The sequence below is a fragment of the Lathamus discolor genome, chromosome 1 (genome assembly GCF_037157495.1).
Source record: "Lathamus discolor isolate bLatDis1 chromosome 1, bLatDis1.hap1, whole genome shotgun sequence".
Lineage (NCBI taxonomy): Eukaryota > Metazoa > Chordata > Aves > Psittaciformes > Psittacidae > Lathamus > Lathamus discolor.
In genome coordinates, this window is record NC_088884.1 from 131,213,284 (window position 1) to 131,233,645 (window position 20,362).

General features: G+C 45.4%; 1 protein-coding gene across 5 annotated transcripts in view; it reads right to left on the bottom strand.

Moving 5' to 3' along the window:
* IRF2 (interferon regulatory factor 2) overlaps window positions 1-19,838 on the bottom strand; it is a 42,345-nt gene extending 22,507 nt beyond the window's left edge. The window contains exons 1-3 of one of the 5 annotated variants that reach the window (XM_065695423.1): window positions 19,579-19,838; window positions 1,734-1,863; window positions 174-266 (exon numbers count right to left, since the gene is read on the bottom strand). In XM_065695423.1, coding sequence (XP_065551495.1) covers window positions 174-260 — 87 coding nt within the window. In that variant the 5' untranslated portion in view covers window positions 261-266; window positions 1,734-1,863; window positions 19,579-19,838. Of the gene's footprint in view, window positions 1-173; window positions 278-1,729; window positions 1,864-19,578 lie in introns of those variants that run through there. The other 4 variants (XM_065695432.1, XM_065695409.1, XM_065695419.1 and 1 more) reach the window with 4 other exon arrangements.
* Window positions 19,839-20,362: the final 524 nt, after the last annotated feature.

Here is a 20,362-nt window from a genome sequence, read left to right on the forward strand (position 1 = left end):
GCAGGCAAGGCTGGAGGAACAGGTTCAGCAGGAAGCACTCAGCTTTGCCTTTCCTCCCTGTGTTACCCCTTTGAAAACCAGGAATGAGCTGGTTTAACCATCCAAACCTCAGGCACTGCTATAAAGTCCCTCTTCAGCATACAAACACGTGCACATGCATGTAACCCCCTTACCTTATTTAGCCATTTCAGCCCCGGTATCCTGTTAGAGTTGATTTGCTCTTCCAGCCAGGGGCGCATCCGCATCCTTTCGACAGGCATTGTCACCTGGGAAGGAGCTGCAGTGAACAAGGGACAAGTTTTCCAGGCAGAACTCCCAGGCAGCTCCCCCATCTCTGCACAGTATAGACTTATCACAGCTTTGCAGGCATAAAAAAGTTGTAAATATAACAGCGGCTCTGTATCTGTGCTGGAGCCTCCCCGAAGAGCAACTGAGATGATAAAGCTTTCTCTATGGCAGAAAACACTCTTCGGCTACATCAGTATTAGGAAAACCTTCACCTGAAGAAGACGCATCATAGAGGCAAAAGCTTGTCTACTGATACAGGCAGGATACCAGAGGCCACAAAGAGAATTGCACTCCTGTAGAGACCACTTTGGACCATGTACCTGCATTTGCACAAGACCTTTTCCTGGCAAGAAAAAATCTGTAACAAAAAAAATTCACACGCAGGAGGCATCACTGTGCTAGCTAAAATGATGCACCTGCTAATGAGAGTGCTTCTAAATGGCTGATTCTGTCCAACAAACTTAACTAGTATTATGAAAAATACATTTTACATCACAGCAATTCACAGAATCACAGACTGGTTTGGGTTGGAAGGGAGATTTTCTTTAAGATTCTTTAAGAGAAAATCTAGTTCCAAGCCCACTGCCATGGGCAGGGACACCTTCCACTAGACTGGGTTGTTCAAAGCCCCATTCAACCTGGCCTTGAGCACTGCCAGGGACGGGGCAGCCACAGCTTCTCTGGGCAACCTGTGCCTGTGTCTCGCCACCCTCACAGTAAAAAAATTCTTAATATCTAACCTAAATCTCCCCTCTTTCAGCTTCAAGCCATTCTCCCTTGTCCTATCCTTTACATGCCCTTGTAAAAAGCCCCTCTCCAGATTTCTTGTAGGCCCTATTTAGGTATTCGAAGGCTGCTCTAAGGTCTCCCCAGAGCCTTCTCTTCTCCAGGCTGAACAAGCCCAACTCTCTCAGCCTGTCTCCAGAGCAGAGGTGCTTCAGCCCTCTGAGCATCTTTGTGGCCTCCTCTGGACTCGCTCCCACAGGTCCATGTCCCTCTTGTGTCGGGGGCCCCAGAGCTGAATTCAGTTTGTGGTTCTGGCTGAGTGGTTCAACCCCTTCCCTCCAGCTTTCTCTGATCAACCCGGTCACCGATTTTTTAGCTTCTACTTTACATTTTGATACTGCTTAAATAGGAAGTGAGCGCTTCACATCCCCTTCAGCTGCACCATGCCACATTATGTTATTCAGTTGATACTCGAATGGGCTTTCTCCCCCTCTCTCTCACACACACACGTGACCCTGCTGCCACTTCCCTGTTCAGAGCTGTAAATTATTGACACAAGAGTCCAAAGTCTTGAACCTGAGGCAGAAAATTTTCAAAACATTAACCTATCTCAGGCACCGCTCTGGAAGCACCAACTGCCACGAGATGCAGATTAAAGCACCGCATTAAACTCCTGTTAAGCCGCCTGCAACCCATCCTTTCTATGTTCAAGTACTTGCATTTAGGCTGCTTCTTCTCCTTTCCCCCTCCGCACCAGGCTCAGCTCCTTCCTCTCTCCTTTGTTCTTCACATCTGTGTTCTCTGCATCATTCTTGACTTCTCTGCTCTGCTATTCTTGCCACCTTTGATCTTAAAACATAAAAAATAAGAGAAAAAGAGCAGGTCATGTATTTGAAAGCATACGGCAATGACACAAATGTAAATGGGTTCTTGCTTCCTATGGGAGTACAGGCATCAGACAGACTAACAATTAGGCAGTACCAAGCCCACACCCAGCACAAGAGGAAGAAAAACGTTCAAAGTTTCCTCTCATTGCTCTGAGGACATGTATTTCCTGAAACTAATAAGGAATTAAAACCTGAGTGCAACAATAAGGCTCTTTGATGTGTTCACAGAACTTACGAGCAGCCATGCTCACACTAATCTCTTGGCAAACATACTGGCATTTTATTTACTACTGTATGGAGCTGGTCACTCGCACTCCAGCCGCAGCCCTGTCCAGTAACTATGAGTTTCTAAAATAGCTCAAAACATAGCTGCAACTGCTCAGTTCCCTTTCGGGTTCACATCAGACACGAAAACCAGCCAACCCCAAGACCCAATAGCAGCTGGGCCCTGTGCAACTCCCCTCTCTGTACAAGAGTGAGGCTGCTTCTGGGTGAGGGTGATGCGGGTACAGCTTTTTCAGCCCCCAGGACTGTGGCAAGCAGCCACCACATCACTGCAGCCCCTTCCACTTGGCACCAGTGATCCTCCTCTAGGCAGCAGAGTGAGTATAGGAGATCTGTACCATCTTCCCCTACCACATGTTGGGTCAGAGCTGCAGAATGCTAATGGCAATGTACTGAAAACATGAGCAAATTTTTATTCATCTCTCAAGGAAGAAACAAGTAGATGCAATGATTATCTTAGATGTGTTTCTTTGTAAGATATCTTTAAGTATGCATGCACTTTGACACCATTCCTGGAAGCACTGTGCATCATCTTCAGCATTCAATAGATGAGTGTTCCAATTTAGCAGCGGGAGTTGTCTTCTGGATTATGAGCCCCCTAAGACAAATTTCAAAGCCCATGTGAACGAACAAATTAGAGGGAAGGCAGAAAAGTTGTCTTGAAAGCAGCAGCAACAAATCCCTCTTGGGACAGGCAACACAGAAGAAACAGAAGCTGCCTTTGTGCAAAAGCAATGCGTTTCAGGAGACTAAAAAGCTGCCAACATTGCTACTATAAGGAAGCTCTTCTTGCCCAAAACTGTACAGTTGAGCCTGTCATCTCTTCCCTCCCATGTCCCCAGGGGCTTCCCCACTGCTCGCCCACAGATGCTGCAATGCTCGTCTCCTTTTCGGCACGCTGGGACTCCTCTGAGATTAGCACCTGCAGCTGTCAGCACACACCTTCACATCCATCACACACACCAAGGCAGATTAATCCAGGGTAGCCAGAAAAGAGGTCTGGCTTGTGAGAAAGGAGGAGTGGCTCCCAAGATCTGTTTATCTGAAAGTAAAACCAAACCCAGATAAAAATACCTTGCAGGTGGGCATCCTCTGGGGAATGTCTTTCACAGAGGGGCAAGCACAGCATACTTCTGCTCATCAAAACACACCCTGTGGTCCTCTGTGAGCACATGCTGCTGGAAATAATGCCTGATGTCTTCAGAAGACACCCCCAGATCTGTCTGCATCAGGACAGCACTGACCACAACAGTGCTAAAATACAGGGGGTTTCTTAGCAGTTGCACACCAACAACATCCTTGTGATGAAAACATCAAGTCAACTCAAGTAGTTGCCTATGGGAAATGAAGGTGCCACATCTCCCCTTCCTCCAGAGCTGTCAAATGCATGATTTAACTGTACAAAAAGAAATACCAATTTCTGCTGTGCCTTAAAAGTAGCCTCTGTCTGTCCCTAAACAGGGTTAACGGGTGTGACTGGGAGTCTTACTCTGATGGCTGCAGGTGGGAGAACCCGTAGTCCATCCATCAGGGAGTAGGAACACCTTCTGCCATTAAGTCATTCAAGTTTGTAAAGACCTTTGAAATTCTCCAAAGCAGGCAGCAAAGACATGTAAAGTTTTAAGCTTGATGTTTCACGTAACATCAAGCCAGCTTCATCCTCCATCTGAATACATTAATTAAAAAACAAACCGACAAAGCTAGAAACTAAAGTGAGCCATACAAAACAGCAGACATGCCAAGTTCCTGCTCCAGCCTCTCTCTAGTGTTTACCCAGCAGAAAGGAAAGCAGAAACAGTCAGTCCTTTTAAGGAGAACGAAACATCAACAGTTATTCTCTGAAGGAGACTGTAAAACCAGGAGCACCTATGCACCTATCTCCCATTCCTAGTCAATGTTAACACTGCACTTCTCCTGTGCATTCACTCATAAAAGCAGCTACATAAGGCTGTCTGTATTTTTTGTATCAGGACAGGTGGACTTCTACCAGCATCTTCTAAGCTACCAAGGCATCCAGATCCCACCTGGGTTCACCACCACTGTGAGCTCCTGAGCAATGGGTACCCATCTGCTGGCCTAAGAAAATCTCTCCAGGAGCTTGGTTATCTTTGACAGCCTGAGCTTTCACACTCGGGTTAACTGGGAAAAAAATTCCTTAATGCCTGCTGTGGGTCATTTGGCACCATATTCCTCCACCTTGGAAAGGCCATCAATGGACACGGCCACAGAAGAAAAGCAGAGCCAGCTGGGGCTCCAGGGAGAAAGCACAGCTCCAGCTCTACCAGTGGCAAAGAAGCACCTCCCACTCCATCACCTCCACCCTTCAGTCCCATCTAAATCTTGTTGCATGCTAACGCTACTATTTGTACACGCAGGTTTGTGAACAAGACCAGGAGTTCAGTAGGCTTACAAGTAACACCTCTTCCCGTAAGGCCTTTTCTGTCTGACCCCGGACCATGGCTCTCATCCGACTCAAAGACACGTGTGACATCACAACTGCGAGAGGAGAGCACTCCTGCATGGAAATGGGAAGGAGCAGCTGGGTAGGACAGAGAGGAACTCCTTAATCCAAAACCACTAATGAAGCTCCTGTGTTTTCAGTCCACAGTTTGAAACCTGGACAATACTGACCCCCAGCATCTCTTTGCGAGAACATAGGACAATGCTTGACACTCCCGGAGATCCACCTGGAGTCAAACTTTCTGGCATCACTTGAAAATAATCCTTGTTTTTTCTTCTGATTTTTATCACTGTCCCGTGGTGGGGGAAGGGAAGAATAATCACCAAGAAACACAGTCAACTGCTAATGAAAATGTGACCTGAGAAAGCATATTTCTGCCCTACAAGAAAAGAGGAGCTCATTTAGAGACAGAAGCAGGTCTACCTGCCAGGAACTAATTTTATGAAGACCTTTTTAAGCCAATCTTTAAGAACCACAATTTTTAACCATGCCTCCTACAGCGGCTGGTAGCTCCACAAATATCACTTCCCCCTTCTCGCTCCATTTTTATCACCTGCCTCCTTCTCAAAGGGGGCTGTAGGCAGGGGCGGTTGCCTTTTCAGTAGTAGGAGCTTAATATATCAACAGACATTAACACATCAATAAAATAATTCCCAAACAGGCGCCAAGCATGTGAGACACCAACCCCAACAGCATTTGCCAGGAGGAGGAGGCCACTGGAGCCTGCGAGGAGCTAAGCCCCACACAAGAAATGTGGCCCATGAGCTGATGCCACAGTTTATGGAGGGGACTTACTCTGACCTGCTTTAAAGTTTTATTTACTGCACTATTTGTGCTAGTCCTGCCGTCAGTTCAGCCTTTTTTTTTTTGAAACTAGATACCACAAAAACATAGTGGAGGCTACCCCTGGACAAGCTATAACCTGTCCTAACCCTGCAGACGTGACTCGGAGGAAGTGCTGCAGCGGGCAGACAGCACAGGATCCGTTGAAGCCATGGCCAGCACAATCCAGCTAGGAACACACAGACCGGGAGGAGGCCAGTCAATATCACCACTCCTGCTACTGCATGTTGCACTCGAAAATGAGCTTTCTACAAGGAAATCACACTGGCAGTCATGGCTGAAAGAAGACTCGTAAAAGCGTAAAAGAGGGAAACAGAGACATAGCAATATTTTTAGGAGTAGTCACACAAAGGGCATTGAGCAGGTAGCTGTCACCACAGCATCCTTTAGAGTCAATAAACTGTACTCAATTTCAGCTCTACACTTCTTTGGAAGATGTATTTTTCTAAGGTTCTTTATGTGACTCTTCAAAATGAAACTCACACCACTCATTTAATTTAGAGCTATTAGAAAAATATTGGTTATTTTCAAGAGCTATTCATCTTTAAAGAGACATTAGAAAAAGACAGAAGTAATGGTTGCATCTATACATACATATTTCTACCCCATAATCAATAAAGAGCTTGTAGTCCTCCCTGCTCTCTGGCAACACATTCTAGCAAGTCTGACTAGTTTTTCTCCCTGACGGAGGTAATTCTTGTGCCATACAGAAAGTGTAACCTCTGAGAATGAAAAGCTCTTCACTAGCGTTACGGCAGCTGTAGAGAGAAAGTGAAAGCAATGGCATGGCAGGCATTGAATCTGAGCAGTACGAGATGTTCTCTTCCCTTCAGTTTCACTCCCTCAGACAGGGATAACTGAAAAGGCACAAATGTGATCCTGAAAACTCAGCTACTCTGTGCCTATGGATAGTTGAGAAAAATATGTGAAAGTAAAAAAAATAAATAATCTGAAAAAACACTTCTTTCCTCATCATAGAGTACCCAGTGAAAAGATTTGTCAGTACATGGAAATACTCTAAATGGCTCTGGGAAGGTAAGGTGGGCAAGATACTTCAGGGGACATTTGTGAAGCAGGTCACAGCCTTATCCCAGAGCTGTGAAGAAACATCTGTTCCCCAGAGGACACGTGCAGAATACTGCATGGTATCTATTTCTCTTTTCTCTGCAAATACAGAACTGACAATCATTATTTTTTTAAAGTTATCTCGTACTTGTGCTTTGCTGATACACTTTTAAGTACTCCCTTTGTTTGCTAACACTGCTGCAGCTCCGAAAAGCATCAATCACCCTGTGTGACCAAACAGATATGCTGAAATGAGACCATATGCTAATTTTAGGATTCAGAGAACTGAGTTCTGTGTTTGTCCCTGTGCCAAGACTGTTCCAGGATACAAGGAAATATGATCTTTTTTTAAGGAACACTACTTGCAGCAAAATTCTGCCCCTTGGTCACAGCTCAGATTCTGCCTTCAGACAGGATCTTGCATGCAGGACCTTTTTTTTCAGCTCTGCCACTGTGGATGCCCCTTTCAAAGGTTTAATTATATATGCACTATGAGTAAAGCCCTGCTTGGAAGTCAAACTCATCAGAGGGATAAAGACTTTTCCTGGGTAAGAAAATCTATTAGCCTCACCTCTACAAGTACTTCAGAAATGTGAGGTTGACACTGAAACAAAATTGAACTGCTCTTTACTCAGGATGCCTGGAATCCCCCTCCTGCAGTCCATGGGGAGGCAGATCTCTGCCTACTGCACCCCCCTCCTGCCACAAGAAGGAGAATCTCACCACAGATGCTGTGGAAGCAGAATTAACATGCCTTGTTTCTGATAACCCCAAACTATGCAAATATCCCGATCTTTTTTGGAACCAACAGCAAACCATGTAATTAAAGTTGGATTAGTAAACAAGGAAAAGTGGGTATCACCGTTCTCAGAGGTGCAGGGGTTAAAGGTTCAAAACAAAATCCTGAGGCTGTTGGCCTGGAAAACAGGAAGCAAGAAAACACACAAAACCCTGTAAGAGACTTTCTGGATTCATGGATAGCTAGACAGCAAAACCTACCCTGGCCTTTTAATTGCATGTAATGGTGCCTCTTTTGCTCCATGAGAATGTTCTGTCTGTGACGCCCTATTGAACAAGGAGGAATGGGGGAAACATCACCATTCTGCTGGCAGATTTGCTTATCACTAATCACCTCTTGCTTTGTGCTCCCTTAGAGTGCACCCCATGGCTGACTGCTCCACAGACCCAGCTCCTGCCTTGGCTATAATGCTTGATCCACACTGCCGCAATGGAAGTATTTTTTCTGCTCTTTCCTAACACTCTGGTGGCAGCTGCAAAGATGCCATGTGCATGCTATATCCTTCCTCTCCAACACCAAGAAAAATAACTCACTGTGGGCAGGAAAGGTGGTATCTTATTTGCTCAGGTGCCTGCAGGAAGGAGGAAACTACATCAAGACAGGATGGAAAGCCAAGTATTGGAGAGCAGGCAGGGAGGGAGGTCACAGCTCTTGGGCAGACCAGAGTAAGGCACAGCCTGACCATTGGGAAGAACCTGCACAGGCAATCAACAAGCAACACTCCACATTGCTTCCCCAGGTTCCCAAACGACACATGGCAGGGCTACAACAGGAGTATGACCAGTAAGGGGACAGCTCTGTGGGGTCATGAAACACCTGGGAACCCACACTGCTGTGCCATGGATTCAAGTTAGCAACAGCTACTCAACTTCCCAAGCTTCTGCTTTGCTGTGCCCACCTCAGGCTGCAGGGAAGTGCAAGGCAGATGGATGAGGAGGCAGGCTTTCAGCATGCCCTCCTCTCATGCTGCTGTACCCAAGAAAGATACGCAAAGGTAGAGGGAAGAAAAGCCCTTTCAGGCACAGAGGGCAAAAGCCACCAATCAACCCAACATTGCCTGCAGAAGAAAAAACACAGAAACAAAGGCAGCAAATACCTCAAATGGTTATTATTCGAGGCATTACAGACTGCATGATAAACATGACCAGGAAGACGTACAATGGGAACTCATACCTTATATAGAGTCTGTTTCATCAGCCCTATAGCATTTCTGTTCCACCCAAAGGGTGTTAACATGCCCTGGCTGGGATTCAGGCATTACACATCAAAACAGACTCTTTCCTTTAGTTTCCAAGCAAAGCTTATTCTCCCTCAGCAGCAAAGACACGAGTTGTTATTTTGCAGTGATCTCAGGCATCATTAAAGGTAGCCCTTGGATTTGCAGACTAAAAGTGTAATGAAGAAAAGCCATCTTATTTTAATACAACAGAACTAGAAGGCTGGTTTTTGGCTCTGGATTTAGCCATAATAAAACAACGCCTCAACCTCTCAATATCTACAATAAAATTTCCCTTCCACTGGCTCCTATGTTGAACATTATCATGCCACTTGAACAACACAATGCCTGTGGCTGAGCCCATTCACTTCTTTGGCATCACAGTGACTTACATCAGCTGGGAACTTGGCCCAGGCTTCTAACAAATAAGTGTTAAAAATCATCTCTGCAGTATTCTGTGCCATCATCTGCACACACACCAGTGTCTGCAAGTCTGCTGACAATACAACATAATGATTGCTTTTACCTTCAACTTTAAAGGAATACTTTGTTTCCAGGGGGGTTCCTTTGTTTGTTTCCCAGGTCTCGCGTGGAGTGAAGATGAAGATGCCAGACTCTGGTAGCACTGCGATGACAATGGGTCTATGCAAGCGAGAGTCAACAGCATGTGATTACAGACAACTCTCCCCTGGACACCTCCTCCAAAAGCCTCAAAACCAGCCATAACCTGATTATTAATAACCAGTCCAATACCTGATTTACTTACTTCTCAAGATATGTGTTACATCTGATGAGTGCTCATGATTTGTCTTCATTATCTGGCATGTCTAACTATTTTTTCCCAAAATGCTGCCTAGAAAAGAGGCGTTGACTTTTCAGTAATAGAGTTGTATTTCACTCAGACAACTCTGGGAAGGGCCTGTTTACAACAAGCAAATTGCTGGCATGGTTGTCAGAGAAGACCTGACGCCTTGCATTGGGGCGCAGTTATCCCCCAATAAATCAATTTTATTCTGGAATTAAGTGCTCAAACATGAATCCACTCCTGAATACCCCACATGTAATAGCTGCTGCTGCTTAGCTGTGTCAATCAGCATCCACGGAAGCCAAACCCTGTGCGTTCTTGAAAGCTGCCAGGAAAACTCAGCACTCGACACCTGATTCATATAGAATTTTCCAGCCTGGTGAAAACCAGAAGGTTATTAAGGCTCAAACAATTAGCAAGAATCACTTCTTTTATCACACTGGTGCAACTTGAAACATTTTTTTAAGTCTCTCCATGTCTCTGACTAACACACACTTACAAGCTCTGCGTCTACCTTTACAGGAGACATCCCTACAACTTTTAATAAGCTCAACATGTTTCCTACATGTGTCCCTGTGAAAGCAGTGGAAAATCATATATGCAAGTACCTGCAAGATCTGGGCAGACTTTATCTCCATGTCCTGTTTTGCGTTCCTCTGCCTAAGGAGAGGGTCGATGCTTTATAGGGTGCTATATATAAGAAAAGCAGCCATTGTAAAACAAAAGTCCTCAAGCTCAATGTTCCCACCGTGGCGGCCTGTGAGGCTACGGCAGGATGGTAAAGACAAAGACATTTCAGAGGCACTCAGAGAAGCAGAAAAATTATTCCAGATAGCTAACACTGAGAAATGTGTTCAAGGAAGAGCTTTCACATTCCCCGGCCATGACCTGCACCTGATGTAATCCACCTTGCTTGGATTGGTCTTGTTTCTCACAGCTACCTTTGTTTGTATAACATACTGTTCTGCAACACACAGCAATAACTATTTGCACACTACACTAAAGGGCAATTTAATATTTGCTTAAAGCTTTCATTTTATTGTCTGGGCAAGGGCAGTTTCTACCACTGAAGTTAATATCTAACCCACACCTACACTTTTGCTACCAGAATTTCTAATCACACATGCAGCACCCAGAACCAAGAGCAAGACACACAAACTACCTCCACTTAGCCTCACAGTGAGCACAAAAACCAGCTCCCTCAAGAAAGCAATTTCTCCTTTACTTCCAAGAGAAGGTAGTAAAGAAAAGTATACGCTACTTCAAACTTGTAAGAAACACTCTCCTGCTTACTTAGATGCTTTCTTTACAGACCACAGCAAGCACAGACCTGGGGGCTAGGATCCTCTGAATCATCCACACTGTGAGCTGGAAACACGTCTGGCACATGCACTTATTTACAGTTACGAAAATAGCACCATGAAAGAAGCAGATGTGTAGAGCACAAAATTTAAATTGAATTAGTTATTTCAGAGATATTGTTTTACACTCTATAATTTAAGAGAAAAATGTCTTCCTTTTGTACATACACTTGAAAGGCTTGCACTTAAAGAGAACCAAGTATTAAATGCTTAATACTGACGCTTGTTGAAATGGTATGATGTAATTCTGCTTTTTATAAAAATGCTACTCTGTCCGCTGCCACATGACATAAAGGAATGTCTTAACTCATTTGCATATGAAGATATGAATAGTTAATAGGATCAGTTACAGAACGTGCTCTTCATTTTAAGATCCTGTGTTGACCACAGACCAGCAGCAGCGAGACAACCTCAATTTCTGATGTGCAGCAGCTATTTCTACCTTGGAAGTTTCCTAAAATATCACTGAGCTACAGTGTGACCACTGAATTCATCTTCACTTCTCATCTAGGCTGGATAAATATTATTACACTAAACAAAGCTAGTCTTCATCAGCTTTCCTCATCGATCTCAAATCTCCGGAACAGTTTCGGCATCCAAAGATTTTAGTTTTCATATGCTCAAATGCAATGCATGCAAATGTGTGAGAATTAACCCTCTGCAACTGAAGTCTTTCGTTTCACCCTAGTACAGCTCCAGCAGAGCAGTGACTGTCCAAGGCTCCCTTCAACACCCAACCTTTTTATCAATTTAGCCAAGATTTTCATTCAAGAGTCTACGGCAACCCAATGTTTGGCCATCTGACTATTTCACACACTAGTTCTCAAGGTCAAAAAGGGCCTTCTAAATGGCAACTGATCTGTGGAAATGGAGTGAAATCATTCACAGTCATTTCATGTCATCAGCAAAGCTGATAACAAATAATATCTTTTAGTTACTGTGGCTGACCCAGATCCCAAAGGTGAGGAACAAGAAAAAACCCACCACCTATTTTAAACCTGATCCTATTTAACGACTCAAATCTCAACAAGAATAAAATTCAAGCGCATCTACCAGCTGAATGACTCCCTTTCATCATACTGGATGTCATCACCTCCATTGTACTTTCTGTACACAATTGCCACAGCATTTCAAAATGTTACTTCCATGAGTGAAGAAAACGCCACTTCCCATACTGGGGGGCCATCACCCAGACCACTGGGTGGGAAAAGTGGAACCCAGATAAGCCAGGGAGAGAGCAACCCCTGCTCCTCCTGTGTAGTCTGCTAAAGGAATGCTGTCATGCTGAAGTCGAATTTACTGACAGATGAAATAATAAAACTGAAATAATTTTTCAAGTTCAGCTCTCATACGTCTTTGCTCTGTGTTTATTCTTTCTTTTTTGCCAACTGGGAAATGAAAACCAATGGAGTCGGTTTCACTTTTGTTTATATTTGGTTTCAATTTTATCCTCAAGTTTTGCTTTCATCTTTTTCATGTAACACTATTGGGATTTCAGATCCTGCAGGAAAGCTTTGAGTAATCTAAAAACGTGACTCTCCTATCCTGCCTTTTTTCTCACTGTGCAATTATTTGTATTTTAGGTAAACTTTTTAAGATGCTGACACAATTCTGGAATGCATTCGGGGGTGGGGAATGCTTGATTTTGATTTTACAGATTTATATGCCACATGCAATTAAATTCAGTAGTTCAGTATTTTCCACTGGATTCAACTCTCAGTTGCATATGAAGTATATTTACATGATTCAACAAAACACCTTAGAAGAAGAGTCAGTGCACCAAACGCACAAAAGCCAACACCATGCACCAGACGCATGTTATATATATGCATTAAATGCACATAAAGACCTAAACTTACTGCTGCCTTAATTCTTGAATGCAGGGCTGCCTGTAATGCTGCACATTGTGTCAAGCAACATCCAGTATCAATAGGAGTATTACAGTACACTTTGTCTTCTGTACACTCATCAAGCTCTTCAAGTCACATCAAAAAGCAGAACTTAACCACACTTCACACTTTTTGAAACAAAACCTATATGCAATCCTTCCTTTCTTCTGTACTATATCAATGTTAGGCATGTAAGTCTTTAAAAGTACTTAAAATAATTTTACAGCAAAAGGGAAAATGGTTAGACAACATGCACTGTCTAAAACTGACACTTCCGGTTTTGTCACACCTTAACCCCATTCCTAACATCAGATCTGTTGGGAGCCACAAAGCAAGCTTGCAAAGCTTAGCTAAAAAACCACCAAACCATAACCTGCTCTACTCCTTAAGGGCACAGAATATGGAAATTATTATTATTATTATTATTCCAAGCTCATCTCAAAAGCTAACAACCAGCAACAGCAACAACTGAATGTTAAAATAATTTGAAGTTAGGATTTAGTTCTGCACCTTGGGTGAAACATGCCACGTGCACCGGGTTTGCTCCTGGATGCCTGTGTCCAAGCTGCAACAAGGTAAAACGCCTGCCTTGTCCTAAAGACTGCTGTACATTTTTTGCAATCTGCACCCGAGCAAACAACGGGGTCAGAAGATTTCCAATACACACAACGCCAGACTTGCGGTATATTACACAATGAGAAACCAAACATTATTTTACTGCTTACCACTTCTTTCTTTCCTCCGTAGCTTATTGAAAAAGCAGTAATCTTTTCATCAACTCACAAGAAATTGAAAACCTATCCAGCGCTAACTGGAAGAGCAAGTTTTAAAACTCTTTTACACTCTGTCAATAATCAATGTGTGCTGTACAATATTTTATTTATGCTATACACATCTGATTTTTATGTGTATGTACCTATGCATTTGAGCATATATAAACACATACATGCAGACATTAAATTCTTAACTGTTAACATGCATTCCCTTTCACTATTAATAACTGTTAATTGCCAATTCCAGTTTTTCTTACTGACTAATCTATTTCAATCTTAACACAAGAGTTCACACATAGTCAATACAAGGAAGAGCTTTCATACAGTTCCAACAAAACTTCTAAAAAAAAGGGGGGAGGGAATTATTTAATTATAGAATCATAGAATCACAGAATAGTTAGGGTTGGAAAGGACCTCAAGATCATCCAGTTCCAACCCCCCTGCCATGGGCAGGGACACCTCACACTAAACCATCCCACACAAGGGCTTTTTTCCATAATGTTAATTCATACATGAGGAATATGCAACTTAATAAATCTCTTCCTCTCATTCACTGTACCATTTGGCTTATTTCTTGTTTCGCTTTTGCACTTGTGATTTGGAAGGACAAACCACAAAATGTTTTACACTAATCACAGTTTATAGCACCATAAGCTACAATAAAATCTCTGTAAACACTACCTTATGGTTTATGCCCTCAATATCACAGCCATGGTAGACCTTTGAAGAACAGAATTTCAAAAGGGCAATCTTTACAAATGAGTCGCAGAGATAAGTAAGAGTAACACGTGATTAGTTTTACTTTGTTACCTACAAATGGACCGTGACTTTCTATGTAAGATCCACAAAATATAAATAGAGGTTCTAATCCTGCAAATATCAGAGAAATCTTGCTATGGTACCACTCCCATGCACTCCCATGCATACAAGATACACTTAGCCTGACTGTAAATTGTGTCAGGTTAATAAGTCCAAGGATAACAAGCACAGATTAAACAGGATCGTCATAGAAACAGGTTTTTTGCTTCAAGTTTCGTAAGATCTTATGCCACAAGATTCACATAACAAAGGGCAATTCTCAGTCTGATTACTCAATTTTACCTGCAAACAGACCGTAGCTTATGCTTCTGAGTGGAGGTTTTTCTTTGCAGTTTTCAGCAATAATTCTTAATCAGCATCTGCAGTAATTCTTTGTGAGCAGTCAGTGCCCAAAACTTGATACTGAACTGTTCTGACTGCTAAGCTGCCCAGCAAGTTTTTCTCCCACAGAACGCCTAATCATTTGTGAACCCACATAAACTCCCAACACACAGGCAGTGACCATGAGCACTGCAATTTATATATTGCAGGACAAACACCTCCTGTTGTTTTGAAGCTGCCTCCCAATTGTTTTACTTGGGCCGTGTTTATCTTATCTGTTCTATAACCCATTTACTTTCTTCATGACACTAGTGATTTTAAAGAACACCCCCACATTCTCTTCAGTCACTTCTTCTCCAAGCTACTTACTCTTTTACAAAAGCTCTTTCTTACCCTTGATCATCTTTGATGTCCTTCTCTGTAGCTCATCAAATTTCACTACAACCTTTTTGCAATGGGGAACAAAAATTGTCAGCCCTATTCAAGAGAGGGAAGCAACATGGATTTATAGTGGCATGACAGGGTTTTCTATTTGTTTTTTTCACTCCTTCCTAATAACTCCTAGCCTGCCCTCTCCCTTCTTAGCCACTCCTTAGCACAGACCTTATCTGTGGATTATCTGTGTAGTATGATCTCTTCCTGAGTAAAAAGCCCTTATGTACAGAAAGTGAAGATCTGCATTCCCTTCCATGTGTGTTACACTTACACTGACGTGCTGAATTTCACCTGCAAACTCACATCTGGACTTTCAATATGAGAGCCTTCCGCAGTCTTTGTGGTTCAGCTTTCAGGATTTTTATTCTCCTAATGAGTTAATACAACCAACAAATGTGTCACATCACCACCTACCCCTTCCTCCATCTATTGAAGGCACAGACCCTGGGCAGACTTTGGAGGGGCCAACTAGCATTGAGCAAACTGACAAGGACCATACCACCCAGAGCAATCTGATCCCACTTTGAAACTGGCCCTGCTCTAAGAAGGACTGTATCAAATGGACCCCAACAACAGCTCAGCAATGCTTTTAGAGAACTCCGGAAGACTCCCAACACACCCAACAAAAGTCAGGTCTAGTCTATGTCAATGAATTATGTTTATACCTGTATTCACTAATCCCATTCACTAATCCCTGGCAAACAAACAAGCAAACAAAAATGACCACCCTGGACTTCTCAGCCTCTCTGGAAACCTTGAAAGCCTGATGGCTCATTCGTCACCTTCTATTCCCAGAGCACCAAGACAAGCCTACGCAACAAGTTACACACAACAGGCAACATATCGGCAATTTTGCATTTTAAATTCCATCAAAACTGTTCAACAAGTAACACTTGCCATTTACTTCATCCTTCTCAATGGTTCATTCTGATGCCTTCTCTTACAGACACATCAGTCTGGGAGAAATGCTCCAAAAGGCTCACCCTTTAAAACAAGAAAAAGCTTCCTGCAAGGGAATCTCCTTTAACTCTTCCTCAGTGATGCAATGGCTAAAAATTTGTTTCTCTCTTCTGCTATGACTTTATCTTCCTTGGGCACTCCATGTACGCATGGATCACACACCAGCAGGCTTCTTGCTTTTGATGCATTTCAAAGAGGATTTACTAATTGTTTTCATGCCTTTAGCAACTTGTTCCAAGACTCTTTTTGGCCTACCTCATTGTGTCTAACACAGATTTTATGTTCTTTTCCACCTTTCCCATTTGGAGCTTAAACTTCTGAAAGATGTCTTTTTACTTCTACTGAGCTCCTTTATTTTGCTTGTCAGCCTGCTCAGCTTTTTTGGCATTTCTGACAGATGCCATGCAATTGCTCTGAGGTTTTACTACAATTTGAAGAATTACACGCCACCTGCAAGTACTTTACACTTTTGGCTGCCTCTCCCCATTTTATTTCTTTTTTTTAGTTCACTTTATGAACATTTACTTCAGAAAATTAAACGCTGCCACAACCACCCTTGCCATTACTGCCCCCAAAGAAACACTGAGTCTAAGCACATTATGATCACTGTCACACCATAACTGGCTGGCATTTCTAATGTGAAATTCTGAACTTAACTCTTGCTGGCCAGGACCTTGTCCAGAGTTGCTACCCACAACGTACACTTACAAGCTACACCTAGGAACTAAGTTTTTCTGGCATCTAAAAAGTTAGTACCTTGGGAAGTTCCATGTTGGAGCATGACATAATCTAGGTAGGGGCACCTACCATGGGAAGCCTCCCATTATCATCGTATTTCCCACTTTTTTAGTTTCTCTACTCTCCCTCAATGTATGACAATAGCTGTCAGCATCCTGGTTGGGCAAACAGTCCTACAGGCCCTAATCTCTACTCTTCCTATACAGGCCTAGAACATTAATTCATGAGATCCTGTGCTACTTCCCTAAACAGTTATTTCCTCTTTAACGAAAAGTATATCACTCCATGCACGTGCAAGCCACTCTGTCCTCTCTCTGCCGTCTGTAGTCTGCCTCTACAACATCTGAGCTTCCGCAAAGTTTCTAATACTCCATGTATTACATCATGGTGATGTTTAACACAAGTTTTAATACCATCTATTCAGAGAGGATGTGTCACGGCAAACTTTACATTCTTCACCTGTCAGCTTTTCCCTACCATTTGGTTTTTAAACTTATAAAAATAAACACATAGTACACATATGTTTTAATTTAAGGTGTACATAGCCTGGCTGTGTGGTGTTTTAATGCTAATTAAAAAAAAACAACAAAAAAACCAACAGGATTTATGTAAAGCCCGTTCTTCTACTGTGTACTCTTCACTCTTCCTATTCCAAAAGTATTTCCATCTCCTCTTGAATCTTAGCTCCTTTTTTTTTCTACAGTGTTTTCTCAGCTGTGCATTAAGACTCTGCCCCCTTCTAACTCCACCTGGTCCCACATATCAAAGACCTCCACTCATTGGAGCCTACAGTCTTTAACCCCCCTTCCTAACAGCATGTATGTTACCTCTCATACCTCTTGGCTACCCTTTTCCAGGTAACGTGGCCTGCGATGAACAGCTCTTCTGGAGAGGCTAACTTGACATCTTCTGAAATCTGTCACTTTGTAGGGAGCAAGTAACCAGGTGGCACTGCAAAGATACGTGTCAAATCCAAAGGCTAACCTCTACCCACCTCTGCTGACCAGCTGGGACCCCCAGCCTCAGAGGGGTAACACCAGGGTCAGCAGACTGACACCTCCCCATGCCTGCACCCAGCTGAAGAACTGCAGTGTGGCATATCACCACAACAAAGTGATACCATGTCGAAGGAGTTACTTAGACCTCCCACCACCATTTACAAGTGAAAAGGAGCTCCTGCATACAAGGAGCAGGTGTAGGAAGCCCCCTAAGGCACATTATCAACAGGGCAGAGAAGGACACTAACGTTGCCAAAGGAGCTGGTGGCACGGAGAGATTGAGATTCAAACAGAAGCCATCCGCCTTGCAGATCAGTTCTGCTGCTTTTATAAAATTGCCATTTTTGTTTCTGTATTAGGGTGAACTTAAATGTTTCTGCTCCGCTCAACTCTCTTTTCATGGTGCTAACTCAGGCATTCTGCAAAGGTTACTATCTGCGAACCATTCAGATCTCAGTAACTATCAACTTAAACATGCTGTATTTCATCTCCAAAAACGGAGGCTGTAGTTTACAACTGCTCCTACGTTCAACCGTCTGCAAGATCTTAGCATGGTGAGCCGGGCTATAAATTATAACCATACTCTAACCGGGAACAAAGTTCTGCACTCTGAAATTCCTTTATCTGAGCTCTGTGTCTCAATAACAAACAAGCTTCAAACACTCTGCAGTTTAGGTGCTCACACTAATCTGAATCAGAATTAAAGACCCAAATATCTCTGGGAACCCGAGCCGAGGGATCAAATCCTTCGAGCACTTGCAGCTTTGCCCCCCAGACATTGTGAGACGCGTTGTGAGATGCTCGCAATTTGACCCTCCCTACTAGACACAACGAAACCCCTGTTCATGAACGTCCTCCGAGGGAAGACGTCCAGGGCTCGGCCCTCCGCTTGCTGGCGTGGAGCAGCACAGCCACGCAAGGAGCCTGTACCCACAAAAAAAGAGGCTATTCCTGCGACGAGCAGGATGAGGAGTGTGGCTCGCGGCTGCGAACGAGGCACTTCCAAAGGCTGGAGTCGCCGGGACCACACGGGCCGGCGGACAGAAGCGCTCGCTTTCTAGAGGCGTGTTTACTTTCGGATGCAGACGCAGCGGCGGAAAGGCCTGCCGCACAGGAGCGAGGAAGCACCACCGCCCATCAGCCTGCCCTGTGCGGCGCTCCGCAGGACTTCCTCCTTCCGCCGCTCCCGCACAGCCCACCCGCGGCGGCCCCACCGCTCCTCCGGCCCCGCTCCACCTTCTGCCAGCCTCCCTCCGCTGCCGTGCCCTCACAGGGGCAGGCCCCCCCTCTCGCCTCGGGGCGCCTCAGCCGCCACCGGGGGCCCTAACCCGTTAGAGACGGGACGGGGAGAGGCGGAGGCCCCGCCCGCCTCTTGTGTAACGGGCCGTCCGCGGGGCGGGGAAGGGCTCGCCGAGGCACCGCCCCCCCACCGGCCCCGAGCACCGCGGGGGCAGCGCCCCCCCCCCGCAGCGCGACCCCCGCCCGCAGCCCCGCGGCGCCGTCGCCGCTCCCCCTGCTCCTTACCGGGGACAGCGGCAGCCGCCGCGCCTGCAACAAGTGCCGGGGCCTCCGGCCCGGCCCGCGCCGCGCCCTGGCCCTCCAGATCCAGCGCCCCCGCCTTTGTCTGCGGCTGGAGCTCCCGACCCGGGGGTGGCGGGGACCCCGCTCCATCAGCGCCGAACCCCGCAGCCCTCCCGCTCCCCGCTCCCCGCCGCCCCTTCCACAGCCAGCGGCGGAACCCGACTCGGCCGCAGCCGCTGCAGCCCGACCTTTTGTTTTTAAACCGATGCGCATCTGCCCGGGAGCCCCGCACGCGAAAACAGCGGCGATGCGAACCGGAACGAGAACGGGGACGAGGTGAAAAATCAAACACACACAGCAAGAGAAACATAAAGCCATTAAAAATTACCTTGCCGGCCCGTTTTCGCGGCCCTTATATAATTCCTCAAGGTTACCGCCGTTGCCAGGGGACGCGCAATGGAAATGAAAACAGGCGCTGAGCAATCGCGGGAGCAAAACTAAAAGTTAACTGCCTCCGCCCGGGAGCAGAGCGGCGCAGAGCGAAAGCAAAACAAGGAGAGGAAGCGGCGAGGCCGCCGGCGCTTGGAAATCCCCCCGCCTCTCCGCCGGGCCGGGCCGGCCGCGCAGGCGGCGGGGGCAGGGCTGCGGCGGCGGGCGCGGAAGCGCGCTGCGCCCGTCACCGCCGCGGCACGGCACGGCAGGGCAGGGCAGGGCGAGGAGCAGCGCTCCCCCCAGCCGGTTATCCCTGTTATCCCCGTCCTCCCCGCGCCCCTCGGTCCCTGCGTTTCGGCGGTGGGTGATCTCGGTGCTAAAGGCGCTCCGGAGCTGCTGCATCTTTAAATATTTTTAATCCAAGGTTTGGCTTGCGTGTGGAAATCTTGGATTCTATTCATAGCCTGACTTGTGACTGAAATAACTCCCATGGCCAGCTCTAAACAAGCCCGGGGCTGCGGGCGGGTGGTGAGGAGGGATGTCAGCCCCAGCCACTCGTCCCGTTCAGGCTGGGATGGCTCCGGGCAGCGTGGAGCGAGCAGTCTTTACCCGGGGATGCAGAAGCCCATGGCCCAGAGCAGGCTTTCCCGGAGACCTCGGGGAATCCCTGCAGCTCAGCTCCCAAGGCACTAACCACATCACTCCTTGAGTCTCTTCCCCCCGTGCTGAGGTGGGAGCCA